This window comes from Centruroides vittatus, unplaced genomic scaffold (assembly GCF_030686945.1).
Source record: "Centruroides vittatus isolate TY-2023 unplaced genomic scaffold, ASM3068694v2 contig_5, whole genome shotgun sequence".
In the NCBI taxonomy this organism is placed as follows: Eukaryota; Metazoa; Arthropoda; class Arachnida; order Scorpiones; family Buthidae; genus Centruroides; species Centruroides vittatus.
The window spans coordinates 4,136,083-4,163,029 of NW_027122286.1; the positions used below are offsets into that span (position 1 = coordinate 4,136,083).

The 26,947-nt window shown below is 29.3% G+C and overlaps 1 protein-coding gene across 1 annotated transcript; it reads right to left on the reverse strand.

The window, feature by feature from the left end:
• Positions 1-3,417: 3,417 nt before the first annotated feature.
• LOC136978181 (uncharacterized) lies at positions 3,418-26,827 on the reverse strand. The gene is made up of 4 exons (XM_067273830.1): positions 26,674-26,827; positions 19,681-19,867; positions 13,825-13,927; positions 3,418-3,911 (listed from the first exon to the last, which is right to left on the reverse strand). Exons 1-4 carry the CDS (start codon positions 26,810-26,812, stop codon positions 3,690-3,692), a joined length of 651 nt encoding a protein of 216 aa, XP_067129931.1. The 5' UTR covers positions 26,813-26,827; the 3' UTR covers positions 3,418-3,689.
• Positions 26,828-26,947: the final 120 nt, after the last annotated feature.

A 26,947-nucleotide genomic window follows, 5' to 3' on the forward strand; every position in this document is an offset into this window, starting at 1 on the left:
GGCACATTTTGTGAATTCATCATATTTGTCAACAAGTTGAGTATGCTTACGGGTTTCTGAAGGAGTTACTACTTTACCATTAGTAAAATATTTTTTGTGAATTCTGCAAATGCTCCTTTCTGATATCCCTGTTGTCTTTGCTACCATTTTCACTATGTCCTTCACACAGACTTCTGGATGCGTTTCAGTTAGAGAATTAAACAAATTTAATACTATTCATTTATCCGAGCTCCTCAGCAATTTTCCTTGTTGATATTTAATGGTATTTACATTCAAGTTTTTCATTTTTGTAATTCGACAACACACAGTTTGAAATAATGATAGTTATTGTAATGAATGGAAAACAAAACCAAGACATTATAGTGCACATGACCGGAAAAAGTTTATTTTTAGTGATTCAGAATGTGCAAATATTCATTAAAGTAACAATTTAACAAATATGAAATAATTACATTTATGATCATTGCTAAGTGAGTATGCTTACATTTCATTTATGATTTTATAAATAGCAAAGAACTATTTTCTGCGGACAAATGAGATGCAACGCAGTTTCTAATTGATGGACGTGGGTTTAAGCCAATAAACAAAGGGAGGTGTGTCTTAGTTTGTTTACAGTAGGTGTCAAGTTAGGATAAATAGACTATAGATAGATAGATAAACTAGTAACACTAAGTTGGTCACGTGATTTACCAATGTTTTGATCGCGTCCAGACCTGCCTTTGTTGTTGACCTTGGACACATTCAATTGTAACATCACACGCAAAATAAATGAACCCTCCAAGCAAAGCTGAAGACAGCAAGCAAAAGGAGATGTCAAAATTGAGTTCGATTGACAAAAAGATTTCCGGCAATTTTGGAGTGAAGGTTTAAATCATTGAGAGTTTTCTTTTTGTAAGTAATCTAGTTCTGATATCCTGATTTATTTTGCCAGTTCTTGTGGAAAATTAAGCTCCCTAATTGTGGAGAAGTTTTGTGAAAATTAGTTTTAGCTTTGTGTTAGAACTATATTAGTCCAAGTCAGACTTTTATAATTTTGGGAGGTTTATTATCGCTAATGTAGTATTGTGTTTTTTTTTTTTTATTAACACCTTGTATGTAATTCATTTGTAACATTTTAAATAAATTCTTGTTTCTATTGACACACAGTCAATTATTTTTGGACTTTGTTGCAATAAGTGTTGTTTTGAACTAATCCATTCCGAAATGGCAAAAATAACACTAAGTCTAGGTCTAGCATTCGGCTGTCCATTGTCTTTCGTTTTTATGTAATGTTATTTCCTTAGGTTTAGTTCCAAGCTGTTAAACAGTGTTACAAACCTAAAGTTATAGGCTATTCCATATATTCTTTACAACCAAATATGGCTCCTTTTTAATTTCAACAACAGTAATAGTCCTTTTTTAATTTGAACAACTGCAATTTCAAGTTGCAGTAGGGAATGGATCGAGAAAAAAACCAAAAAGCAAAGAATTCAAAAGAATGCATAGAATGAAAAGTGTATTGCTTTAAATGACAGCTATGTTGAAAATGAATGTGTAATTAAAATGAATATATTGGAGTCAAACAGAACCATATTCAGTCTATTTTTTAAAATGTTTGGGTGTTAGCTTATTCAAGCCCATGAAGCTATTCAAATCTGGTGTTAAATGAAAACCAAAAAGAAATTCTAAAAAATAACACAGACAACAAGAAATGTGATGCAATTTACAAAATTACAATTTTGAATAGGTTGATACAGTAAGCCATAGATAACTGTACTGCATTCTTTTGAATGCAACCTGGGATGTAGGGTTATTGAGCCTGTGGAGTACAGGCAGTCCTCTACTTACGAACATTCAATTTACAAACTTTTGAAGTTATGAACAAAGCCGACAGATGGCGGGTTAACATGAGCATGAGTTGAGTACCTAGATATCAGAGTAGCGACACGAGACATCGCCACCATGTTCTGTCGATTGACTGTCATCACATGGTCTATGGGTTTACATTAAGAAATAATGATTTTTTTTAGTTTAATAAAGCATTTTATTCATTGAGAAATAACGATTTTTTTTAGTTTAATAAAGCATCTTTATGAATAAAATGCTTTATTAAACTAAAAAAAAATTGTTATTTCTTAATGTAAACCCATAGACCACGTGATGAAAGTCGACAGAACATGGCAGCGATGACTCGTGTGTCGCTATTCTGATATCTAGGTACTCTAAGCATGAGAGGTAAGTGAGAGGCTCTTAGTTGAGTTTGGACTGTAGTCGTATGTCAATCGTGTGTGGTGTCATTTGTTTACTATTAAAGTGCAGTTGGTTATTTTTTATGTACAGTCAAGTTTATTTTTGAAGTTATGTTAAAAACATTTACAGTACATACATGTGTACATTTGTAGTTGTTTTAAATGAATAATTTTAATAAATAATGTACATGTGATTGATTTGAATTTATACTTCCCTTTAACAATCTTAATTCAACATTATTCAAGTAGCTTAAACATTACATAACTGTAAAAACAACATTGTATTTGAGTTTTTGTGCCAAACATCGTCTTTTCGAGTTACAAACGACCGTTACGAACGGATTAAGTTCATAAGTAAAGGACTTACTGTAATTTAAACCTATTTCTGAGTTGTGTATGATAATTTTTACTACTTAAAAAAGGTCATGATGTTCTACCTTTTCTCAAGTTAATTTTGTAAAAATGAAAATCTTACCATTATTCTTTGTTAACTAACCGATTTTAATATATTTTCTTCATATTGTTCTGGAACAATAAAAAATTTCAAAATGAAAAAAAAATTTAGTGAAGAGCTGTTCTAAAGAAATAGGAAATTTAAAATTGACCAAAAAAAAACTAAAAATTATCTTTAAAAAAATTTAAATATAGTACAATCTCAGTGATTCAACATATATTGGACTAGAACAGTGTGGCACTCTCCTTAACAAGACAGTGCCATACTATTGAAAGTAAGATGAATTCAATGGCATAAAAATGAATTTGACAGTGTAGAATAAACTATTATTAATGATGCAGCAAAACAAAGTTGGAATAATGATCAAAACATTGAGTATTCTGCCACTGCCATTAAAATGCATTGATAAGTTAGATTCCCACCAAATTTAAAGGGAAATTTCAGTACATGGATTTTTTTTTTTGTATTTATACAGTATTGTGTTATAAGATACTGTACCTTTTGTTAGGATTTAAAAAAAATCATCATGCCCAAATTCAAGTGTTCAAGCTTCAGCTCAATATCATGACACATCTAGTGAGGAGTGGAGTTTGAATAGTAGGAAGCTTGTCTACAACTTGGTGAGAGTGCTGTAATATCTGAGAGTCAACTAGTATCAGATTACCAGATGTGTTGAACTGGCAACTGATTTACTGAGATTGTATTATATAGTAAATTAGTTTACTTCACAAATAATAAATTTTCAAATTTTAATAATTTATTTTCTAGAGTTCTAGATAATGTTGTTTAACATTTGATGATTCTACATAAGAAAGTAAGATGAACATTCTGTAACTTTGTAAATTTGAGATCTTCAATATTGTCAGGTGGACCTCTTGAAGTTCTGATGCAATTTGACTTCTCGTTGTCTTTGGACACGATTAAAAAATATGTTCTATTGGTATTGTAACCAACATTTATTATAAAATAGACTTTTTTAATATTATAAATCATAAGATTTACAAGAGTCAATCTGGATATTTAATCTCTGGTACCTTTTCTTCAATATATGAATATATTATGTTGGTTATTGATTGCTGGCACTTCGTTCTCAGTTTGGCTGGCACATGTCTCAATAGATCATCACAATGCCGAGTAAAATGAGATATTTCATCATTTTTCTCCAAGTGATTTATTCCTTTTATGTTCAATTTGTCTGTTTTCCTCATCTTTTTTGATTGAAAATCATCCTGCAATAAAATATTGAACATTGATTATAAATCTTTAAAAAACTGCATAAAAAGAAATTATTTAGAAATTAAAAGTATATAAGACAGAATGGATAAAAAAAAGCATGGATGATTAATAAGTAGTGTTCTAGTACAGTAGTTGCTCAATTAGCTAAGATAATGTGGATTGAGAGGACTCTGAAAAATACTGCTTGTTTATTACAAAATTGATTGCTTTATACCAGGGGTGTCAAACTGGAAGCCCCCGATGTGATTTTCCGTGGTGGCCAACAGCCACGATGTTCTGCAATAAAATAATAAAAAAAACAATGTGTTACAAAGAAAATAGTAAAGGAAGACAAAGTAGTGTTTATACATCTCGATAAACAAAGCATACTGGAAGAAAGTAGATTATTATCATCTCATTTATTTCAAACTAGCAAATGAGCCTAGCATTGCTTGGGCAAAAAGTAATGATAGCAAAGATTATTAGATTATAGCCAATCTTACCCTTTTCACCGAGTGCAAAAATTAGGTCCCTCTATTTCAAGACTAATTAGAGAATTTTTAGATGAGTCTAAAAATATTTGATTTCCCACAAAAAACCGCATCTAAAATAGTATAACAGAAGCCGAGTTCTTCGCGGTAAGCCTTAATCCTTTCCCTCGCCCCTGCAGGAGAAATTTTGAAAAATCCCTTCTTAGTGTATGTTCTCATGAAGTACCCTAACCGTGTGCCAAATTTCAACTTTCAATTCCTAACTGTTTGGGTTCTGCTTATTATTTCCATCTCAATTATATTATAAGATTATGTTAAAATGGTCTGAGTGAAAAGTGTGAAAATAGTTTTTAAAAAATATCATTTGTTTTTATATAATCAAAGTAATTTTTATAATATAACTTAAATATCTTGAGGTCTCACAAACTGTTACTTTATTGGTTATTAATCTCCTTTCTCAGTCCGTGATTGGTCTTTCTCTGTTACCAGGTGAAATTGGACCAGATTAGTTCTTGAGAAAGACAATTGTTTATTAATGGAATTTGATGCCTTCTTTCGTTTGGTGTTGAATGAACCTTGTACTTTCATTTTTGTTTGGATATATGGTTAAAAGAATGTTTTTCGTCTCAGCCCAGGGCCTCACAACACATGTTTGTTATTCTTGGTTACAATTTTGCTAGAAGTGCTATGGATGGTCTCAGCCAATGTGTTCCTGCAGCTAAAAGCTTGTAAAGATTTGCGAGTTGTTCTCTTTTATAACTTATTCAAAAAAATTTAAGTATATGTAGTTGCAGTTATTTGAATTTTTAAAATCTGAATTTAAATCCTAATTTTTATACAGAAAATGTCACTTTCAATGCTAAATAAAAAAACAAAAGATTGATGACGAGGGAAGAAAATTTCAAGAAAGGTGGGAGCTAAACTATTTTTGTGTAGAAGAAAACAATAAAATTACATGCTTAATTTGCAAAGAAACAATTAGTGCCATTAAAGAATACAAAATTAAACAAAATTATAGCACTAATCATGAAGAACAATTTTCGTGCTTCGAAGGAAAAATAAGAAAAGAAAAATTAAAATCAATGAAGCATTCACTTAATAGCCAGCAACAAGTGCTTACAAAATTCATGAAAGTAATGAATCGGTAACAAGAGCCAGTTACAAAATAAGCTATTTATTAGCAAAACACTCAAAACCATTCAGCAATGGTTCTTTAATTAAAGAATGTATGATAAAAGCTGCCAAATTCGTCTGTCCAGAAAAGGTACAGGCATTTTGAGATATCTCATTATCAAAAAATATGGTGGCAGACACAATTACGGAAATGGCAGATGATGTCAGTTCACAACTACAGGAAATATCTACCAAAGTCCAATAATTTTCAATTGCGATTGACGAAAGCACGGATGTAAGAGGAGATGTTGCTTTTTTTTTCATGGTTGCGATGATAACATGAGGATCACCAAAGAATTGTTGGAAGTTATCTCTCTTCACGGAACAACAACTGGTGAAGATATTTTTGAAGCCGTATGGAGCATTTTAGAAAAACGTAAGCTTCCTCTTGACAAGCTTGTTTCTGTAACAACTGATGGTGCTAAATCTATGATGGGTGAAACTATAGGATTTGTGTACAACTGACGAGAAAATTACAAGATGAGTATCCAGATAAACCAAAAATCAGGGCTTTTCATTGCCTTATTCGCCAACAAGTTCTCTGTTTAAAATTATTAAAAATGGACAAAGTACTTAAAACAGTTACAAAGACGGTCAACTTTACAATATTGAATTCACAGAAGCAATCACAAAATCTTTGTATCTTCTTTTAACGTCCTTTTCGCACTCGGGAAATAACTGTCTTTACAGCGGAGTCGACCTTCTTTTGTAGGCTACTCTTCCGCCTCAATATGTAAAACACGGTTAAAAATATCCCCAAGGCTTTCGGCACAATCATTAAATTTAATTTACAAAAAATATAATTATAATTAAAATTATAATTAAAACATGCCAGGACAAAATTCATACTTTACAATATTGAATTCACAGAAGCAATCACAAAATCTTTGTATCTTCTTTTGTCCTGGCATGTTTTAATTATAATTTTAATTATAATTATATTTTTTGTAAATTAAATTTAATGATTGTGCCGAAAGCCTTGGGGATATTTTTAACCGTGTTTTACATATTGAGGCGGAAGAGTAGCCTACAAAAGAAGGTCGACTCCGCCGTAAAGACAGTTATTTCCCGAGTGCGAAAAGGACGTTAAAAGAAGATACAAAGATTTTGTGATTGCTTCTGTGAATTCAATATTGTAAAGTATGAATTTTGTCCTGGCATGTTTTAATTATAATTATATTTTTTGTAAATTAAATTTAATGATTGTGCCGAAAGCCTTGGGGATATTTTTAACCGTGTTTTACATATAGAGGCGGAAGAGTAGCCTACAAAAGAAGGTCGACTCCGCCGTAAAGACAGTTATTTCCCGAGTGCGAAAAGGACGTTAAAAGAAGATACAAAGATTTTGTGATTGCTTCTGTGAATTCAATATTGTAAAGTATGAATTTTGTCCTGGCATGTTTTAATTATAATTTTAATTATAATTATATTTTTTGTAAACGGTCAACTTTATTCGATTGAGAGCACTTAACCATTGCCAATTTACTTCATTCCTTAAAAATTTAGAATCTGAATTCGGAGATTTATTACACAGAAGTTTATTGATTATCCTACTACAAAGTCCTGAAGAGCTTTTATTTGCTTTTGGAGGAAATAATATTATTTCTTGAAATGAAAGATGAAAAAAATAAAAATATATTGGTTATAAAAGATCCATTGTGGGTAAAAGACCTAACATTTTTAACAGATATTACACACCATCTGAATAATCTTAATATTACATTGCAAAACAAAGAACAATTAGTAACAAACATGTACAGTACAAAAAAAGCTGACTTTGTTTAAAAATCATTTGATGTATTTTCCTACATGTGAGCAGTTAAAAGCATAAAATCAAAGTTGCTCATTTTCACAATATGTTGATAAAATTGAAGAAATCAAAAACAAATTTGATAAATGTTTTGATGATTTCAAAGAGTTACAAGAAATTTTTTCTCTTTTCTTTGGATCTTTTTCCTTTGAAGTTGAAAAGTTCCGATTTCAATACAACTGGAATTGATTGATTTCCAGAATGATTTGGTTTTAAAAGACAAATATCAAGTAGGAACTCCCAAAATATGTTCCTATTTAAGTGAAAAATACCCAGAAATTAGAAAGTTTGCTGCATAAATTTTGTTTTTTTGGAAGTACATAATTATGTGAGCAATTATTTTCATGCATGCAATTAAATAAAACAGCTTACAGATCAAGATTAACTGATAAACATCTATCTGCCATAATGAAGATTGTTTGTTCTCAGTCTTTGAATCCAGATATTGGAAAACTAGGAGGAGGAAGAAAGTGCTGGCAAGTTTCCAGTAAAAGCAATTAATTTTAGTTTTATAAATATGTACAATAAATAAATTAAATGTTTAAATAAAAGCAATACTATAGCAATTATATATTGTTGAGTTGAATTCACTGAACTACGTAACATGTTTTAATTGACCTATCTATATTCCTGCATTCTCACTTCAAATTATAGTTTTAAACAAATTTGTGAATGTGAATCTTACCAGTCTCATTAAATGGTCTGTTGTTTAAATGAGTTTAACACTCCTGCTTTATACCAAGGAACATTATATTTTTCTGATATTGATAACCATTGCATCTCCTTATGATGATGTGAATTTTAAAAAAATCACCATAGTAAATTCTTTTTAAAACTTCTATGGCATCTTTGGACTATTGCACATCACTTATCCAAGATTTATGAAATAAACTGTATTGAACATTTCTGAACATAAAATTGGATACCTCATAGAATGAGAGCTGGTAAGATGTAGCTATACAATCAAAGTAAGAATGACTCGCTAGCAAATATTCTGAGAGGACAGATAAAAATGATAACATGAATGTTACTGTAACATTTGGCAGAATGAAATACACAAGTTTTTATAACTTGAGCAGAATTACATCACAAGAAAAGCCAATGTAAAAAGTGTAATACTGGGAGTGTAGTTGGTTGTGAACATGTTGGTTATGGTCATATGATGAATTACATTGGTACATGATTTGGTATGGTAGTGATTGGAAGACAACACTTCATTCTTCCTCCCGCAGGTGTGTGTATTATTAGAGTGCCTGTAGAATATAGTGGTACTGACTAATTTAATACTGATAGCAAAATTTGAAGAGGGCTACAAAGCTTCTGCTATTATACAAAGAAAATAGAAGCTGAAGAAATATGTGAAATTTAAAAAAATTATGTAGAAACATGCCAAATTCTAGATTACAATCCAAGAACCTTTCTTTTTAATCCAACAGAATAGCTGATTTTGATTTGATGTTTATAATACTGTAGAACAGAGGTTCCCAACTTGTGTGTTCCACAGAACTCTAGTGTTCTGCCAATAAAATTTAGGGTTCCATAATAGAATCTGTTGAGTCGAGTGGTGTATGAATGTGCCAATGAAAATTTTGGATGTGAGATGTAATTATTCTAGTCTTGGATTGAATCCTCTTATGACATCCTATACACATGCTAGTTATTTATAGCTTTATAAACAGTGGAAACAGATTTATCAGTAATGGAACAAACCAAAATCATAATATAATGTTTGACAAGATACTGAAAACCATAAAAGCTAAAACATCATTTAAAAAATAACTTTAAAACGTATCCAACATATAAATAATAATAATATAATTGTTAAATATGCTTTAATTCGTTGATATCTGCAGTGCAAGCCTATTGAATCTAATGATGGAAATGGCAAGTCAGATGCCCAATTATACTGTGCTGTACAGTACATACAACAGAATCTCGCTTTAATGGATTGCAGAACAATGGATTTCTTGGAATAACAGATTTTTTCCAGGTCCACCAAATCAAGGTAATTTTACCTCTTTTTAGCAGATCCATTACTTGGAATAATTGATCTTTTTCTACCCCAAATCTATTGTAGACTTCATATTTCTTCAACATTTAGTTAACCATTTTACAATGATGTGACTATATATCGTCATTTCAATTTCAGCTGAAACATACAAAATGACAATATTTTGTTATTTTAAAAATGGTTAATTTTAATCAAAAATTCTCTGTGTCATTTTACTCACATTTGGTGAAATTTTATTGCTGCTCACTACCTGTAAGTTATATACAGTAATATCTCAGTTTTTGTTGACTTCGGTTATCATTGGTTTCAGCTTTTGTCAATTTGTTTCGCAAAAAATTTGTCTCGGATTTCGTCAGTGTGCCCACTTGGCCTCACTGCTAATTTTGCGAAACCATGTGTTTTCTTGCTCAGTGTGGCATTGTTTCTCGTTGTGTGAGCATTACGTTACGCGTCTAGCTAAGCAATGGGCATATTCAAAATCTCAGTGTGCAGCCAGAATCTCTCAGCACCTCTGTTCAAAATCTCAGATGACTTCCGGTTGCTGCCAGCGTGCTTTCAGCAAAGTGCAAGAGTCTTCTTCGGTGCTTGATACACCAGCATCAAGATGGCAGTCACCATGAGGCTCGTAAGAGTTCTATTTTGTGTTGACAATTTCGAGTTTAATTTATTTGTTGATGAATAAATCCTAAATAAATTAATATTCAGTTAGTACATTAATAGAATAATTTAATATACTAGTATATTTATGAAAGGCATCACAATTTTGTTTAGTTGTTAAAGTGTAATCTTAGGATTAATTTAATTATTTAAAACTCCTATAAAAATTTTAAAAATCTTCATCCTTATTTCTGTTTTTGAAATATTCATTTTCATTAAGCTGTTCTCATTAAATAAGTTCAAAAATAAATTTAACATAACATGGAAATCCACATCGTTTGCCATTTTTATTGTTTTTCTCCCTTGAAATTCCCAGTAGTCAGCATTTGTGTCCTCTAGAAAACGCCAGCAGTTGTATCACTTCCAACAGTATCTCACTGGATTGATGCTGAGATTTTGAATATGCCCAATTCCATTACTTTCCTTTCCTTTTAGCTGCATCATGGGAAATGCCATGTTAAATGTTCATTTATTCTTTACATTAGTCTTTTATAGGCCTATTCATTTTATATTAATTAATTTTACTTTATACTTATTAATTTCTTATTGTTTTTAGTATTAAACACTATATTTATTCTCTATAAAATGTGTTTTTGGTATGTATTTTGGAGTGTCTAGAATGAATTAATTAGATTTACATTGATTCATATGGAAATAATTGCCTTGGTTTTTGTTGGTTTTGGATTTCGCAGATTGTTTTCGAATGGATTATCGATGAAAACTGAGCTGTCACTGTATATATTTTATTGATTTATTATTTTTTTAATATTTTGTGTTAATTTTATTTATTTATTTTTCAAACAAAGGAAACACATGCACTAGTCATTTTTTTTCTGTAGTCATCTTATTGTTTTATAATTGTTGTATTTACCACTTATTGCCTATAAGTTTATATATAATTTAGTTATTTATTATTTTTCTTATTTTTGTTCTAGTTTCATTTTATTTACTTATTTTCTCAAACAAATAAAACATGTTTACTAATGGTTTTCTTTGTGTAGTGTGTTTTATTGTTCTACAGTTTTGGTATTTTCTGCTTACTGTCTAAAATGAAACATTCTACTAACTTAAGAGAGTTTATCAGAGACAGAAAATCAGTATATATTGACTATTTCATATAAAGTGATATTGTTCACAAAAAAAATAGATAAATATGCATAAATCTTATATCATCATGTACAAAATAATATTCTCTTTTGTGCTAGCTTGGTGCCAAAAACAAATAATGAAATCTGAGAATTTTATTTTTTGTCAAAGTAAAGTAATTTATAACATCAAAAATTTAGGTGATAATTTATTAATAACATTTTTTTTCTTTTGTAAGTAATTTTTACTCCGAATGACTATACACTATTGTGCTGAAAACTATATAAAGTACCAAAAAAAAAAAATCACATATTTATTACCTGTAATAAAAATTCAATTTTTGGTGAATTTTTAAAATAAGATATGTAGAGTGACTTTGAGTGACTGCAGTTTGGATTGTTGTTTTGAAAGGTAGAGTACAACCAACCATGTCGAAGTAAAAGGGTTAACTCTTGGCAACATGTGATGCTCATCTGACAAGTGAGTGTCCCATCATTAGTGTTGTAATACAAAAAAAATCTTGTTTTAACAGACTGCTCGGGCTGCCAAAAATTATCTGATGTTCTGAGAATCCGTTATATCACAAACAATGGATTTCCGCAAACCAGGAAAATATCCATTATTTGAAAAAATTTCTGTTTTTTAACCCCTATATATAAGAAATACTAGCACTTGAAATTATTCAGTCATTTGAGATCTCTACTCCTTATTCCATAGAAACATATATGTTTGTAATGTACTGTACATGTATATTATGCCATATGTGTGTAGGATAAAGCTGATGAAAATTACATACAGTAAGCATAAAAATAGGCAAATTTTACATATGCTAATTAGCACTTTGCTTGACTACACAATTTGTTTAAAAAAAACTCGTTCAACTTGGTTTCTTTCAATGCCACTTTTCTGTCTATTGAATACAACATCACTTGATATTAGAATGTCATGCACAGTATATCCTGTTTGTTTATCCTGAAACTTAGGAAGGTCTTCACAACTTGGAAATACACCTGGACAAGTGACAGTGACTCCTCCTCAGCTGGCTGACTCTCTTCATACATTTGGGATATGTACAATTGAAGAATTGTAACAAGCGCATCATTAGACTACAAATTTCCAGAAACACTCAAATATTAATGTTCCGTTATCTGTTGTAGCTCAATGGTATAGCATACAAGAAGGCACATCAGTCAAAGATTGTTAAAATATCACAAAAAATTCTAATGCAAAATTCTAAGTATTTTTCATATAAAAATATAGTGAGAATCATATAAATTGGTAGTGCTTTTAGTATTGTATATATCCAATTAAAAGATCAAGGAGCATTGGTTGAAAGAAGTGTTTCGAAGAAAACTGTAGCAAGTACTTCAAATGTTTCTAGTGACAAGGAGACTGAAAGGGGGATAAAAATAAAATCTAGCTCTGTTTAAAGTATTGAAAGAAAAGAAGTTTAACCCTTCACATTAATCAGTGTTCCAACATCTTTTATTAAGGTGAAAAAGGATTCCGCAATAAAAATAAGTTGGGAACCACTGCTATAGATCACAAAATTAACCAACAAATAAACACTTATCTACTTTGTAAATAGCACCTGTATATTTAACTGTTTGAAATACTCTACTATTGCAAGATAAACAATGCTGTATGTAGACATGGTCACTATTGAGTCAAGACAAGTCAGACAAGAGGAAGGGAAGGGGTTGAGCTTCACAATCCATAATCTATTATGGATTAACTATGGACTGTACAACTTTTTAAAATGTTCAATGTTACAACAAAAACTAAAAATTTAATTAAAAAACATCCCAATCTATGCTTCCTTGAATGGCTACAGCATGTGGTTAAACAAAGCAATCATTTGACTTAAGTATATTTCAAAGAATAAAGCACTCAAAACATTTAATAATTACTTAAAGCATTTGTGAACTGTTACCCAAAAGACAAGCACTATCGTTCTCTACAAAATTTCTTGGATATAATATGGGATTTCAAATCAAATTTTTTTCTAAATAATAACTAAATAAAAAGCTACAGATTTGAGTAGCCAAGTCACATGTCTTTTTCTTAATAAAATATCCTAACAGCTTTATCTCCTTCAATGGTTTTCTTGAGAACTTAATATTTGAAGACATGAGTGGATGAAAATGTTTTGTTAAAAAATCAATTTTTTTGAGTGAATTGATGTTCAAGATTTTATTATGTAATTGTTCTGGCATTATTATCCATAAAATAGTGTGTAACAGAGAGTATTACAGTATTATTTAATTTTCAAGATCTTTGATGGTGTTAGATGAGAGATGAAGACATGAATCAATGAAATGAATTCTAATTAATAAACTATGGAAAACCAAGATAAAACTATTAATTAAAAGAAAGTGCCAAACCAGATATTTTACCTCAAATTTTACTTAATATAAACAAGTTTTTATTGAAACTTGAAATTTGAAAAGACAAGTATGAAGTGCAATAAGATGTCATCACATTCTGTTTGAAATAAATCATGACACTAGACTAAAGTTATTAATGTAAACTCTTAAAAATATATGGACAGAGTCTACTTAAGCGATCTAAGCATTCTCAATTAATATAAAATAATAATCATTATGGATTAAAATTGTTTAAATAAAATTATGTTGTTATCTTTTTATTACTACAATTAACATAACAAATTTCAAGTTATAAATTCTTAAATTTCTAACCTGCTCTGACCGTATAGAGAAAGATGAAGTCAGAGATATATCCGAAGAAGATATTCCTTCAATGCTGTCTCCATTCTCAGACAAATCACCATCCGTCAGTCCTCTGTAGAGGAATTTAATTATTATTTTATTTTAAGAAGAAAAAATTAGATGAGGAGTCACATTTATGTAATGAAGTCTCAAAATAACTAAAACATGTAGTATTTGATTATGATAATTGCTTCATGTCCTTATTTTAAGAATTCTATAAAAAAAAATACTTATGAGAACCTTACTTCATTTAAGGACTTGTTATATCAAGGAGAGGAAACATAAAAACTAGAGGAAAATTATTATAAAACTTAAATAGCTGTACATGTCAATTTATACTATTAGAGAAAGATAACATACACCACTGTCTGTCAGCATTACATGAAATTATTTATTTTGTGAGTACTTTCAACAGTATATAACTGTCCTCTTCAGGCAAAATTGTTCACAGAGAACAAAACATTTGAATTCAAAAACAGAACTCAAATAGGAACTAACATTTTTACAAATCATTTGTCTCACATTTGCATGGCATTTAAAATTATGGTTAATGTTACCTTAGGTAGCCAAGATGGCGGCTCGTCTCTAATTCCAGCAAGGAAACAGTGGGACGCACGTTCTAACCTAACCTAACCTATTCTAATAAATTACCATAATTATTAGCAACCAAATTATTAGACTAGGTTAGGTTAAATTAGAACGTGAGTCCCACTGTTTCCTTCCTGGAATTAGAGATGAGCCGCCATCTTGGCTACCTAAGGTAACATTAACCAAAATGATATATATATATATACAATTTACAAAATTACAAAACTACGATTATATGTAAAAAAAAAACTTTAAAAATAAAACTGGATTAAAATAATTTAATACTAAAATAAACAGTAAATAAACAAAAATAAATGTTTTGCAGCAGCAATGATGCTGTGTGTTTTTTATCATAAACCACGTTATGAGGTTAAATAGTGCTGTCCACAGTTCCGGTATATCTAGCATGGGCAAGTTACACAGTGACATTGTTGAGTTGTAAAGAGATTTCCATATGAATAATGTTTTTTAGTCACCAAAGAGTTTTAGAAGGAAAGTTTGTGACCAAAACTGCTTAAAGTTACTCTCTATCACATTTTTAGCTAGTTTTGTTGTATATTTATTACATACAACATTATCACAATGTTCTGTAAGACGAAGGCAGAGCATTCTATTTTAGTAATGGCTCCAAAACATAAAAATTCCACTAACTGGGTCAAAACTATTAAGTGTACAGCATATATCCCAGATTTTTAATTGTAACAATAGAGACAAAGTTACACTCAAAGTATCCTACGTAACATGGACTGGAGTCTAGTGGCAAAATATAACCAAATTTCTTGAAAACTCAACAAATATGTAATGAGGGGGACCCAGGTACGGAATTACTGGTGTTACGAAAACCAACTCTTCCTTACAATACAAAGTAGACAGTGGAAATAACATGCCTTTGACCCAGATATCTAAGCGTTTGAACATGGCCAAGAATATCTAGCACTGAAAACTGCTGATTTAAGAAGAAAAAGCTCATCATCTACAAGCAATTGAGTGGAAGGATATAAGAATACCCTGTCTATCAGCACTGAATAGCCAAGATTTTGTACTTGGAAGGTTGGAAAGCCATAGAAGGAATGATGTAAGGAGGTTTATCAAATTTATGATATACAGAAAATAAGATGCCATTGGAAGATTATGTATGAGCAAATCCAAAATGGAAATCTTTGCATCTTTTTCCTCCTCTTTAGTATATGAAATAGTCAGGAAAATAGCCTGACAGTGATTATATAAAATCCAATAATTCTTTATTGAAATCTTTCCATGCTAATTAAATATTGAGCAGCTATATGATTTTCTTTCCTATTACAGTACAACCTCTGAATAGCAGACACTGTTGAGACAGGGAAGTTTGTCCACTATTTGGAGGTACACACCAGTGGCCATATTGTACTTTAACCTGGTCATTATAAAATAAAGAATACGATGGATTATGTAAACTTCAAATTTGCATTAGGATGTGAAAAATACCAAGAAGTATATGTAGCATATATATTAGGCTCAAAGACCAAAATCGCTCATTGAGCGGAAAAAACGGCCACAACACATTGTGGCTAACTCAAAATGACCACAAAGCAAAATTCATGACACGAATTTTGCATGGTCAAATATCATGAAAGCCATGACACGGCTTTCATGATATTTGACCATGACACGTTTTGGTGATTAAGAAAAGCCATAACACATTCTGAATGTTAGCTGATGCAACCACAATAGAGGATCATACGATGCACAGTGGTTTGTAACTTTAAAATATGGGTTCTAGCCTCAAAACATTTTTATTTACAACTTTTAATACAGAACAACATTAGTTTTATAAGTTTTCCTAGAAATTTAATTTTCATACTTAAAAAAATTTCAAAGAAAAATGTATGGAGAAAAATATACATTTGTTTCTTTTGTTTTGCTAAAAAGTGCTAAAGGTCTAGTCTAACTACTTGTAGGTGCTTGATATACTATACATGATAAAATAAAAATCAGCTGCTAAAGTTAAAAACCACTGTGCAACGGATTTATTATGGTTAAAAGCCACCACACATTCTGGATGTTAACTAATAACGAGGTGATGATAAGAAAATAAAACTTTCTTTTTTATTATGATTTATTTATCTTCAATCATCTTATATAAGTAGGTAACAAAATTATACATCACATACAGAAATGTAACTTTGTTACTTTTCAACATTTAATCATTCAGGAAAATCTGTTGCAGTGCTTGAGATGTCAATGTTTTCTAACAACTAATTTACTAAAAATAATTAATTACTTTGTCAGGAACTTTTATTAATAAATCAGTCATTTTTATGCAGTAGACACTTTCTTTCATTGCACAAATACTTCCAAAAAAAAACAAATGCTGGGATCCAAGACACCCATTTAAGCAATTGCATAGTGTCTGTTGCAGGAAAAACTCAGACATTTGCAGCTATGTATTTTTTTTAATGCTTTGTGTCAATACTTTAAAACTTCCCATATAAATTCAATTAACTTTTCAATTAAAATATAAAATGATGTGAAACATTATGAAATCACATGTCAATATTTTAATGAGGACAACTCAACACTAATAAGTTAAATTTATTTCTATGAAAATACCATTCCTTATATTTTGCATCTATTCTCTGCTATTTTTGCAACAGCACAAAAACACAAAGTAACAACATGCAGCAAATTCCAATTAATGTTAAATGGGAGCACTTTGTTGAGTGAGAAAGTATGATGCAACAAAAATTAAAAAATTAATTTTTATAATGCACACTGTTAGAACTGTAAAATTTTTGTTCATTTCATAAGTGTTAGTAACACAACAAGACAAATGCATTTTTTTTTGTAAAATTTCATAATTTTTCAAGTTGTAAGAATAGTAATTTAGTATTGTTATTCTAGCTTCTTGTTCCATTTTAATTTAAGTTTCAAAATTCAAAACTTAAAATAAAATTTTGAAATAGTAATTTAGTAGTTGATGTCATTTACCTAATTTTCAATGGTCCATGCATTTTTTTTCACTCTATTTTCATTATTTTATAGGAAACATTGCTGGTTAAACACTTGGCAAAAAGATTTGATACTTTCTGTAATATTTCACATAATATTAATTTTTGAAGTAAAATAATTGATTTTTGATAATGACATGAACACATCACATAAAAAAAAATTAAATTAAAATAATCAGTTTTTACAAAAATGACTGTTGTGTGTTAAAGAAAACATGCTTCTGAATAAAGAAAAACAAAAATGTCATTTTAAGCATTTGCAAGTTGGATGAAAGCTTTTGTTTGGAGCCAAACAGTAGCTGCAAGTCAGAAAGTAACAAAGTAAAAATTTGAGACAATTACAATACTTTCCCATGTTATGTTATAACAGCCAGGAAAGTAAAAATAACTTTTATAAATAATTATAAGTTATTTTTAATTATTATTATTATTATTAATTATAATAAAAAGGCAAAAGGCTTTATTTTGAGGGTAGATATGTTTTTTAAAATGTTATAAATGCCAATAATGGTTCAACTCCTCATAAGTCTGACCCCACACTAAATATGACACTGCCCCCTATTTCTCATCCTCTCAAACTTTAACCAACAAAATTTAATAGCATATTTTCAATTTTGTATCATAAAAAATTAGTTATCCTAGTTAAACGACTAATGTAATAATAAAATGATATTGACATAATTATTTAATTGTTCTTTTCAACTAATAACTTTTTAAACAATTTTATTTGTTTTATTTGTTGTTAAGAGGGGATAAGTTATGGTTATTTTTAATATTATTAATAATATTTTATGTTCTGAAAGACAATATATTATATCAGAAGTTCCCAACTTATTTTTATCACTGAAATCTTTTCACCTTCATAAAAAATGTTGGAACCCTGCAGATATCAACAAATTAAAGCATACTTTACACTAAAACCAAAAGTAAAATTACAATTAAATCAACTATAAATTAAAACAATGTTATTTTGAAATTTTCAAATTGTAAGGCCAATACTCCACTAGCATAAAAATGAATGTAAAATCCCTCACCATAAATACTTTTAATCGTGTGACCACATTTTATGCCAGAGCAGGTCATAAAACAAGTGTAAAGCGAGTTGAGCGGTGTTCAACTTTTGATGCAAATACATCCATAAAATGGTACCATCACCAGTCAGAAGTCAGGAGAATCTATGTCATTGTGACATCATGTAAAAATTAGCGGGAAATGTATGTTCTCTCATGGCTACTTACAAAAGACCTAGAATAGATCTAGCAAGATTTATCAAAAACATCTGAAAGTATCCATGTATATATGACAAGAAGCATCCTGATTATAAGAATGGATGCCTAAAACAAGCAATACAGACAGCCATAAGAAAATCCTTCAATTTAGACAAGTATATAATAAAAAGCTAAGCGTATAAGTGCAGTATAGTATCTTAATAATATAATAATAAAAAGTTAATGCATGAAAGTAAAGGTATTATTTTTACTACATTTGTAATTATAGTACAAAAAAAAAAAAAAAAAAAAAATCAGAGAATATGATAATTGTCTTTATATCGATATATCATGTACACAACTGTAACTTTGATAATACAGTCGAAGTAAAAACTTCGCTAGTGGAGCTGGACCTCCACTGCAATCCAAGCACAAATGCAAACAGGTCACATGATTAAAAGCATTTATGGGGAGAGTTTTTACGCTCATTTTTACATAGTGGATTTTCTACCTTAAATATATTTTAAATTTATGTTATTTGTCTGCAGTGGTGAAAGAACATTTTGTTTTATATATATATACAGATTTAACAATTGTATTTTTATTTATATGTTGGACTCTTTTTAAGGTTATGATTTTTTAAATGATTTTATAGCTTTAATTTGTTTTACTGTTTTTATGGTTTCCATTACCTTATCAAACATTATATCATGTTTTCAATTCATTCTGTTATTCTATATCCCATATTCAATATAGTCTCATATCAAGTCCTTGTATGACAATATAAGGACTCGATCTGAGACTAGAACAATTACACCTCACCTCCTATATCTGCATTGGCACATTCATACATCTCTAGACTCAATGGATTTTATTTTGAAACCCCAAATTTTTATTGGCAGAACCCTAGGGTTCCACAGAACACAAGTTGGGAACCCCTGTATTACACAATGAAAAACTATTTAAAGCCTTTCTTAACTTTTTCATTACTTAATTAAAAATTAATGCACTTTATCAAATAAAACAGTTATTATAAGATATACCTTTTTGTTTTAACAACATCCTGTAAAAAAAGGAGTTGTTGAAAATAGGCCCAACGAATATTCTTAAACATATGTTCAACCACATCAGGATGGTCAGTGATGTCTGGAGGCATATTTCTCATCACATTCTTATAATTTGTTCGAAACTGATCCACTAAATTTTTCCATGCTTTCCTTACAGTTTCACCTATAAATACATAAATAGGTAAATATATTCTTTATCATTATTATTAAATAATATCATACAGAGCAAGAGCAATAATTGCATCAAAAACTATTAATAATATACTGGTATTTCTAAGAATATTTAACATTGGTAATTGGAATCCAAAACCAAACATTTTTAAAATATAAATTTGAATATTAAAATAGATGTCACATATCTGGAATATGTATCAATGTTTGAATAAATGACTGTAATGCTCACAATGAACTGATATGATATTTTGTAATTACCTGTATTACTTTTTAGTTTTAATTTTTATTTAGTTCTTAACATTGATATTTTAGTTACTATTTAATAACAATGTCAATTTGATTTAAGTTTTGGTTTAGTTTTTCTCTTCCATTTATATTATTTAAAATAAACAGAAAAAAATATAATTATAAGTTATTAAATTTATTTATTCTTATTTGCTTAATTGAGTAATCAGCTGGATATTATAAAAATATATGCCTGAATTTTTAATATTTGTTTTATTAACTGAAAAATTTTCTGTTTAGAATCATTTACCATACTTTTGACTTTATCAAGAATTCATGTAAATTTCATCACAAAAATTTTTAAAAAGATAAAATAACTTCCAAATCTTAAAAATACTTTATTTCACTGCTTTATTGGAAGACATTAAAAGACAAATATTCACAGAATCCTGAATACTTTCAAACCTTTTGATTCCTCATCAGGGAAATCTAAGAAACATTAACAAGACATAATATTCAAACATAATTTCACAAAGTTAACATTCTAAACCATAAAGTCGCAGCTTGAAGCCCCCAAGCCGCATGCAACTCACATGGTCTTGATATGAGGTCCTTGGGCTCAGACAATGTAATTTTATTTTCCTAATTTATGTCTTGTGCCATTATGCAACCATAATTAAGCTGATATTCATGACAAAGAACATTCAAACTAAACTTGACCATTGAAAAGATTAAAAAAAAAACTATATTTCACTAGTTTGCATATCATTAGCATATATTATTTTTTTTTTTTACTTACAAGGAAACGGCCAGATGTTGGCCTCTCCAATTCGAACAAAACTTCGCAAGCACATAACTATTTATGTTTAGGGCTCTTTGTCCAAATAATAGGACCCACTTCTCAAGTGTTTCCAAAAAATGCACTTGTGAAAATTGAGTGTGTAGCTTATAAATCTTTTGAAGAATCACTTATTGTAATTGAGATAGCCAAGTGGACAAAATGCTAGGCATAAGAACTGCACATTGTAGGTTCAAGTCTTCACACTTTTAAGAGTTTTTTTAAATGTGTAACAAAATTATTTTATCATATCATTAACATTATTATTACTATTGTTATTCTTCACATTTAAAGCTTATAAAAGAGTACTTAAATGCTTACTGTTCTCTCAATTTGTTGTATTTCTTTTGGAATTAGCACAAGATTGCTGTTGAAAACAAATCACACAGGAACTCTTTCTGAGTGGAAAAAGTAGGTTTATTTTCTATAATTTAAAAGGATATACATTTTGGGCTTAATGGTCCTCTTTGGTCCTAATATTATAGTGACAGCTGTAAAAATAAATATAATTTCATAAAATGTATAAAAAGTTTTTTGATTAAAAAAGAAGTAAAACATAAACCTTAAAACCAATTAAAACTGGCTAAAAATACGGTGTAAAAGCATTCACTCTATTATTCCAGTGGTCACTATAATATTAGGACTGAAGAGGGGCATTAAGCCCAAAATGCATGTCCCTTTAAATTATAGAAAATAAACCTACTTTTTCCACTCAAAAAGAATTCCTGTGTGATTTGTTCTCAACAGCAACCTTGTGGGAAATACAATCTGTAAAAGATATTTAAAAAATGTGTTGTCATTTTCTATTTAGTGAAGATTCAGTAAATCTTTTCATATTTTTATATACATTTTGTTTCTTAACACTGCTAAGAAACAAAACATATATAAAAATATCAGTGAAGACAAAACCTGACAACAGTTTCATATATTTCATAATATGGACTGGATTTTTGATAGTAGTATAAGTCCATTTTTGGAAAAAATTGAGAAGTCACATAATTCGGCTGCAATTTGAAAAAATTGTAGACCTATAAATTCCCATTGTTGTCTGTCTTTCCTTAATTTTGAGAATGGAGTTAGGTAGATGAAATCCGAGACCAGATATGGAAAGCTTTGGGGCAGGAGACCCAATTAACTGTAAATTAATTTAATTACATAAATGACTTCTATGTGAATTTAATTAACTTAGATATTTCTAACTTCATAGAAATATTGCTAAACTTAGCCAAACTTCCAATGTAAACAGGAAATCATGTTATTTCAAATTAAAAAATTTTCCCTTGTAAGAGGTTAGATAGATGATGGCATGATTTTGTTGATAATAGGAAAAGTATTATGTACAGGGGCAATACACTACTAATTTAAGGTGGACAGTATATATTTTAAATTAAATAAATACAATTGTCACAATACTGGGCTGAAATTTTTTATGTCATAATAAATAATTGCTTGTTTATGTATAATTTAGTGTGCACTTTTTATTTATAAACAATTCATATTTAATATTTTAAAATACCCATATACTTTGATCAATTGAAAATTCATCAGTAAACAACATTGCATAATCATTTATTATGAAAGTGGTGTAAGTCCATTTTCTACAATTTAAACACTTATGAGCTATCCACAAATTACATCTGCAGTTTTCTTGAAACTTTTATTCACTCTCCTCCTCTTGTCCTGGTTTGTCCAAGTTTCTATACCTCCCCTCTTTGGATGTCCAACAAAACTCACCTTTATCATCTTTTATCACCATTTTAAAACCTTTATCACTTTATGAATGATAGATATCATAAGTAAAAATGAAACATGAGAAATTTTGAAATAAATATAATAAAATGCATAAACTATAAAATTTAATAAAATACATAGATATCTACTAAAGCTCAACCTCTTGCTGACTTGTTGTAACTGTCTTCCTCCCTTCCAATGTGGACATCATTTGAAGACAGGCTTCTTTATAAGAGGAGTAAAACTATGAATTTTACCAACAAAAGAGCAATTTAATAGAATGAAAAAATTCCACATAACAAACCTAAACGAAAAGAAGTGATTAATGATAAGCTCATAATAATGATAAACTTATCATAAAACAGATACATGCTCAGCAAATAATTAGTTTAATTCACCACACTACACTTTTTTTGTTGCCAAGATAGTATAAGCAGGCAGCATTCTGAGCTCTTATCAGAAGAGTCTTTCTGTATTGTGACAACGTTGTTGACAGAACAAAGGAAATCAACAGAATTGTACAAGTAGCCGAATTTCTAGGATATAAAAGAGGTAAAATAACAGGAAAAATTAAAAAATATGCAAAAAGAATTTCAAAACACATAAAATACACATAACACATAAAAAAGCAAGAAGTTCAAAACTCAATCCCAGTAAAGTCACAAAGTTTACATACAAGGATACAAAAGGCATTATGAAAGAAATTTCAAACCGCAAAGAGACCAGAATGGTTCTAAAATCTTAAGAAATGATAAAGATCACATTAAAAAGGAAGAAAAAGCAGGAATGTACAAAATCCCTTATGAGAACACAGAACTAGGAATCGAAAAAGACTACATTGGAGTCACGACAAGAAACTTAGGGATAAGACTTAAAGAACACAAGTATGACGTCAGGAAAGGTCCAACACAACGGTATTTTTGCAGTTCGTGCAAACCCAAGGCTCAATAATTAAATGGGAAGAAGCAGTTATTGTCAAACCCTTGAGCTCCCCAATGTTAGCAAATACCACTGAAAAAATTGAAATTTACAAAAGCAAGCTGGAAGAGGCATGCATAAATGCAAGGGACACAGACAGCCTACCAACAGCTTGGAAATTTATAATCAAGAAATTTAACACGATCTCATAGCCTTGCCTTAGTTTATATTTACATTTTTCATCAATTATTCCTTAACAATTTGCTACTATGTTTATATAAAGTATCACTAGTAGATTTATTTTTATTTTTTACTTCTTATTTTTACTATTTTGATTTTATTGTATATTTATATTTGTATATATTATTTTTCAGTTACTTTCTTGTTCTTCTTTTTTCCATTTTTGATGCTTTGAATTTTTAAACAATTGTATTCTTTTAATGGAACGCCAATGTTCCATTTCACAAGTTAAGCCTGAGGATGGCTTATTGAGTAGGCCAAAAACATTAGTTCTTTCAATAAAACTATCTCGGCAACAAAAAAGGTGCAGTGTGGTGAATTAAGATAAACTTATCATAAAACAGTCTAACAAGTAAATATTTTGAAGGTTGAGAATAAACAATAATATTTTATTTATTGTTATTATTTATAAACACAATCAAAATAAAACGCAATGTATTTCAAGTAAAATTGAATTTTAGATAATTGAAATTTAATGACTTTCACCATTTTTTACAGTTCAATAATTATGAATCTATTTACGACTCAAAAATAAATTAATTTAATTACATAAATGACTTCTATGTGAATTTAATCAACTTACATATTTCTAACTTCATAGAAATATTGCCAAACTTAGTATGACTTATTTATATATCAAAAAAAGAAAAATTTATACCACTTTCAAAATAAACAGTTCATACATAACTACAAATATTTTTATACCAAAAATTTGTCAAATAAATTTGCTGTTTAAAAACATTTCAGTTTTAACAATTTACCTTACTAAAATACTTGTTTCTAAATTTTACATTATTTTACATATATGAATCATTTGGTATAGCTTCTAGAGAACAAAAACTGTAATAGTATATAGCACCATGTGTTTTTGTTTGACTGATGTAGTTTCTACTTTAGCCATTTGGTGGCTTATTGAAACTTAACTGCAGATAAGTGTTCTTAAGAAAGATTTTATTCTAATGAGATTTTTAGGCTTTTTATAATAGTATTTTGTTCTATTGAAAATAGAAACAAAAGTAAAGCCCACAGATATACTTACTGCTAAATGAAATCAGATTTTGAAGATATGATATAATAACTACATTCTAATCAAGTGGATCCCAACCTTTTTGGATCTATAGCAAACTTAAAATGTACCACAATCTTCACATGATTCTTTATTATTAAAAATTACTGGACTAACCAATAGGTCAATCACGAAACTCTTTCAAATACTTTTACTAAGCTAATTCACTGATACAAACTTCTGAAATATAGTTAATAACAGAAATATATTTCATCATGTTTCTACAAATTTTAAAATTTGTTACTAATTTTTTATTCATCTCACAGCATACTGATTGGGAACCACTGCTGTAGTCATAATCATAATGATAATTTACAATGTAATAATGTTAATGAAATAAACATGGAAGCTAGACATGTTTTCAATAATATAGTATTTGAAAACTGATGGTCTAAGTACCTGCAGGAGTTATACTTGAAAATAAGCAATGATATTAATCATTTTTTTCATTTTCCCAAAGAGGATAAGGAAACATGCCTACACTTTTTAAAATATATTAGTTGCCATTTGTCATATATGTATGTATATATATAATATATATATATAATGTTCTAATAGAAAATAAATAAGTGAAAAATATTTTGTTGGCAACAAATATGCTAAAATAATTTAAATTAGGAGTGTTAATTATGCATTTAAAGAAAGTTTGAAAAAGATTATATTACAATAAATAACACCAACAAACCTTTATAATTAAACCAGCAAATAATTTTTTAATGTACTATACTTTGACAAGTGCTTTCAATTCTAATTGGTATCTGCTTCAGGTCAAAACAATCTGTACAAAAATTTGGAATGCTTAAATTTGTTTGAAAATATAATCGTTCCAGCAATTTTAAAATTTAAAGTTGCTCTTTAAACATTCCAAATTTTTGTATGGAACATTTTTGTATGGAACATTTTGACCCGAAGCAGATCCCAATTAGGATCCAGAGCACTTGTCAAAGTACATTAAAAATTTATTTTCTGGTTTAATTATAAAGGTCTGGTGTTATTTACTATATAACCAGCTGCAAAAAGATTTAGAATTACAATAAATAATAGTGCTCAGAGAAAGTTTGAAAATTTATTTAAAATTATTTATGCTGTTTTATTTATTAAAGTAACTGTAATAGAAAAATTATGATTGATGCATCAAATATAAATTTACTACATAAATTACTAACAAAAATGTACAAAGATAATATCTTTATAATAGGTGTATATTGTTGCAAAGTGTACACTTTTATGTCAATTGGATATCGGCACTTTAATGTCAAAAGAAGTCTAGACGTTTCTCGACATTAAAGGCCTTTTTGAGGACGTCAATACATTCAAAACAACAAAATAGTATTCAAAAACGTGTATTATATGTTTTAATTAATAAAATTTGACAAAGTAAAAGTCTTCTTTTTAATACACAAAAAATACGTTGGAATGACTAATTTATGATGTTTACGAGGCTCCGGCCAAATAACCCCGTGTGCCATCATTCCTAAATTTTTATAACGAGAAAGTATGAAATGAAATGAAATTGACAAAACAATGCACCAAATATTTAAACAGCGTGTTGACAATTTAAAAAGCAAAACGTCACAATTGCACTTGTCAGTTTTTGTAATCGCTGCGAAATGAAAGGTTAAAGAGAAAATTAAATTGCAAAGGATATTTACGAATTTGGAATGGCAATAACGGTTGTTCCATACGCTGTATATTAAAACAAACCGATGTTTTAATATTTTTCTGTCGAGTTGGAGAAGTTGCAATGTTTACAAAAAATCAAGAAAGCAAAGCTTACGATCGGAAGAGAGAGCGGCAGCCACTTCATCCCAAGAAGTATTTATTATTCTGGAATTTTTGTGAGCCTTGTTTTTTCGATCCCAGAGAACCGGACGACATTGAACTTCTCTAATCAAGTCTTTCTTCGAAAACTCCATTTTCTTCTTGGCGTCGCGCTGTTACGACCTCTAGCGGCTCAAAAATTATACTAATTCTTTAGAAAATTAACTACTAGTATTTACTTACTCGAACTCTTCTTACGTTACTCGCTTTAATAAAATAGTTTATCGGCT

Excerpts from the sequence above, each read along its gene's own strand:
- LOC136978181 (XM_067273830.1), bottom strand. The coding sequence starts at position 26,812 with ATGGAGTTTTCGAAGAAAGACTTGATTAGAGAAGTTCAATGTCGTCCG. Across the intron at positions 19,868-26,673 it reads TGCCGCTCTCTCTTCCGATC|GTGAAACTGTAAGGAAAGCA; the intron begins GTAAGCTTTGCT and ends ATGTATTTATAG. Across the intron at positions 3,912-13,824 it reads TCTCTATACGGTCAGAGCAG|GATGATTTTCAATCAAAAAA; the intron begins GTTAGAAATTTA and ends ATTTTATTGCAG.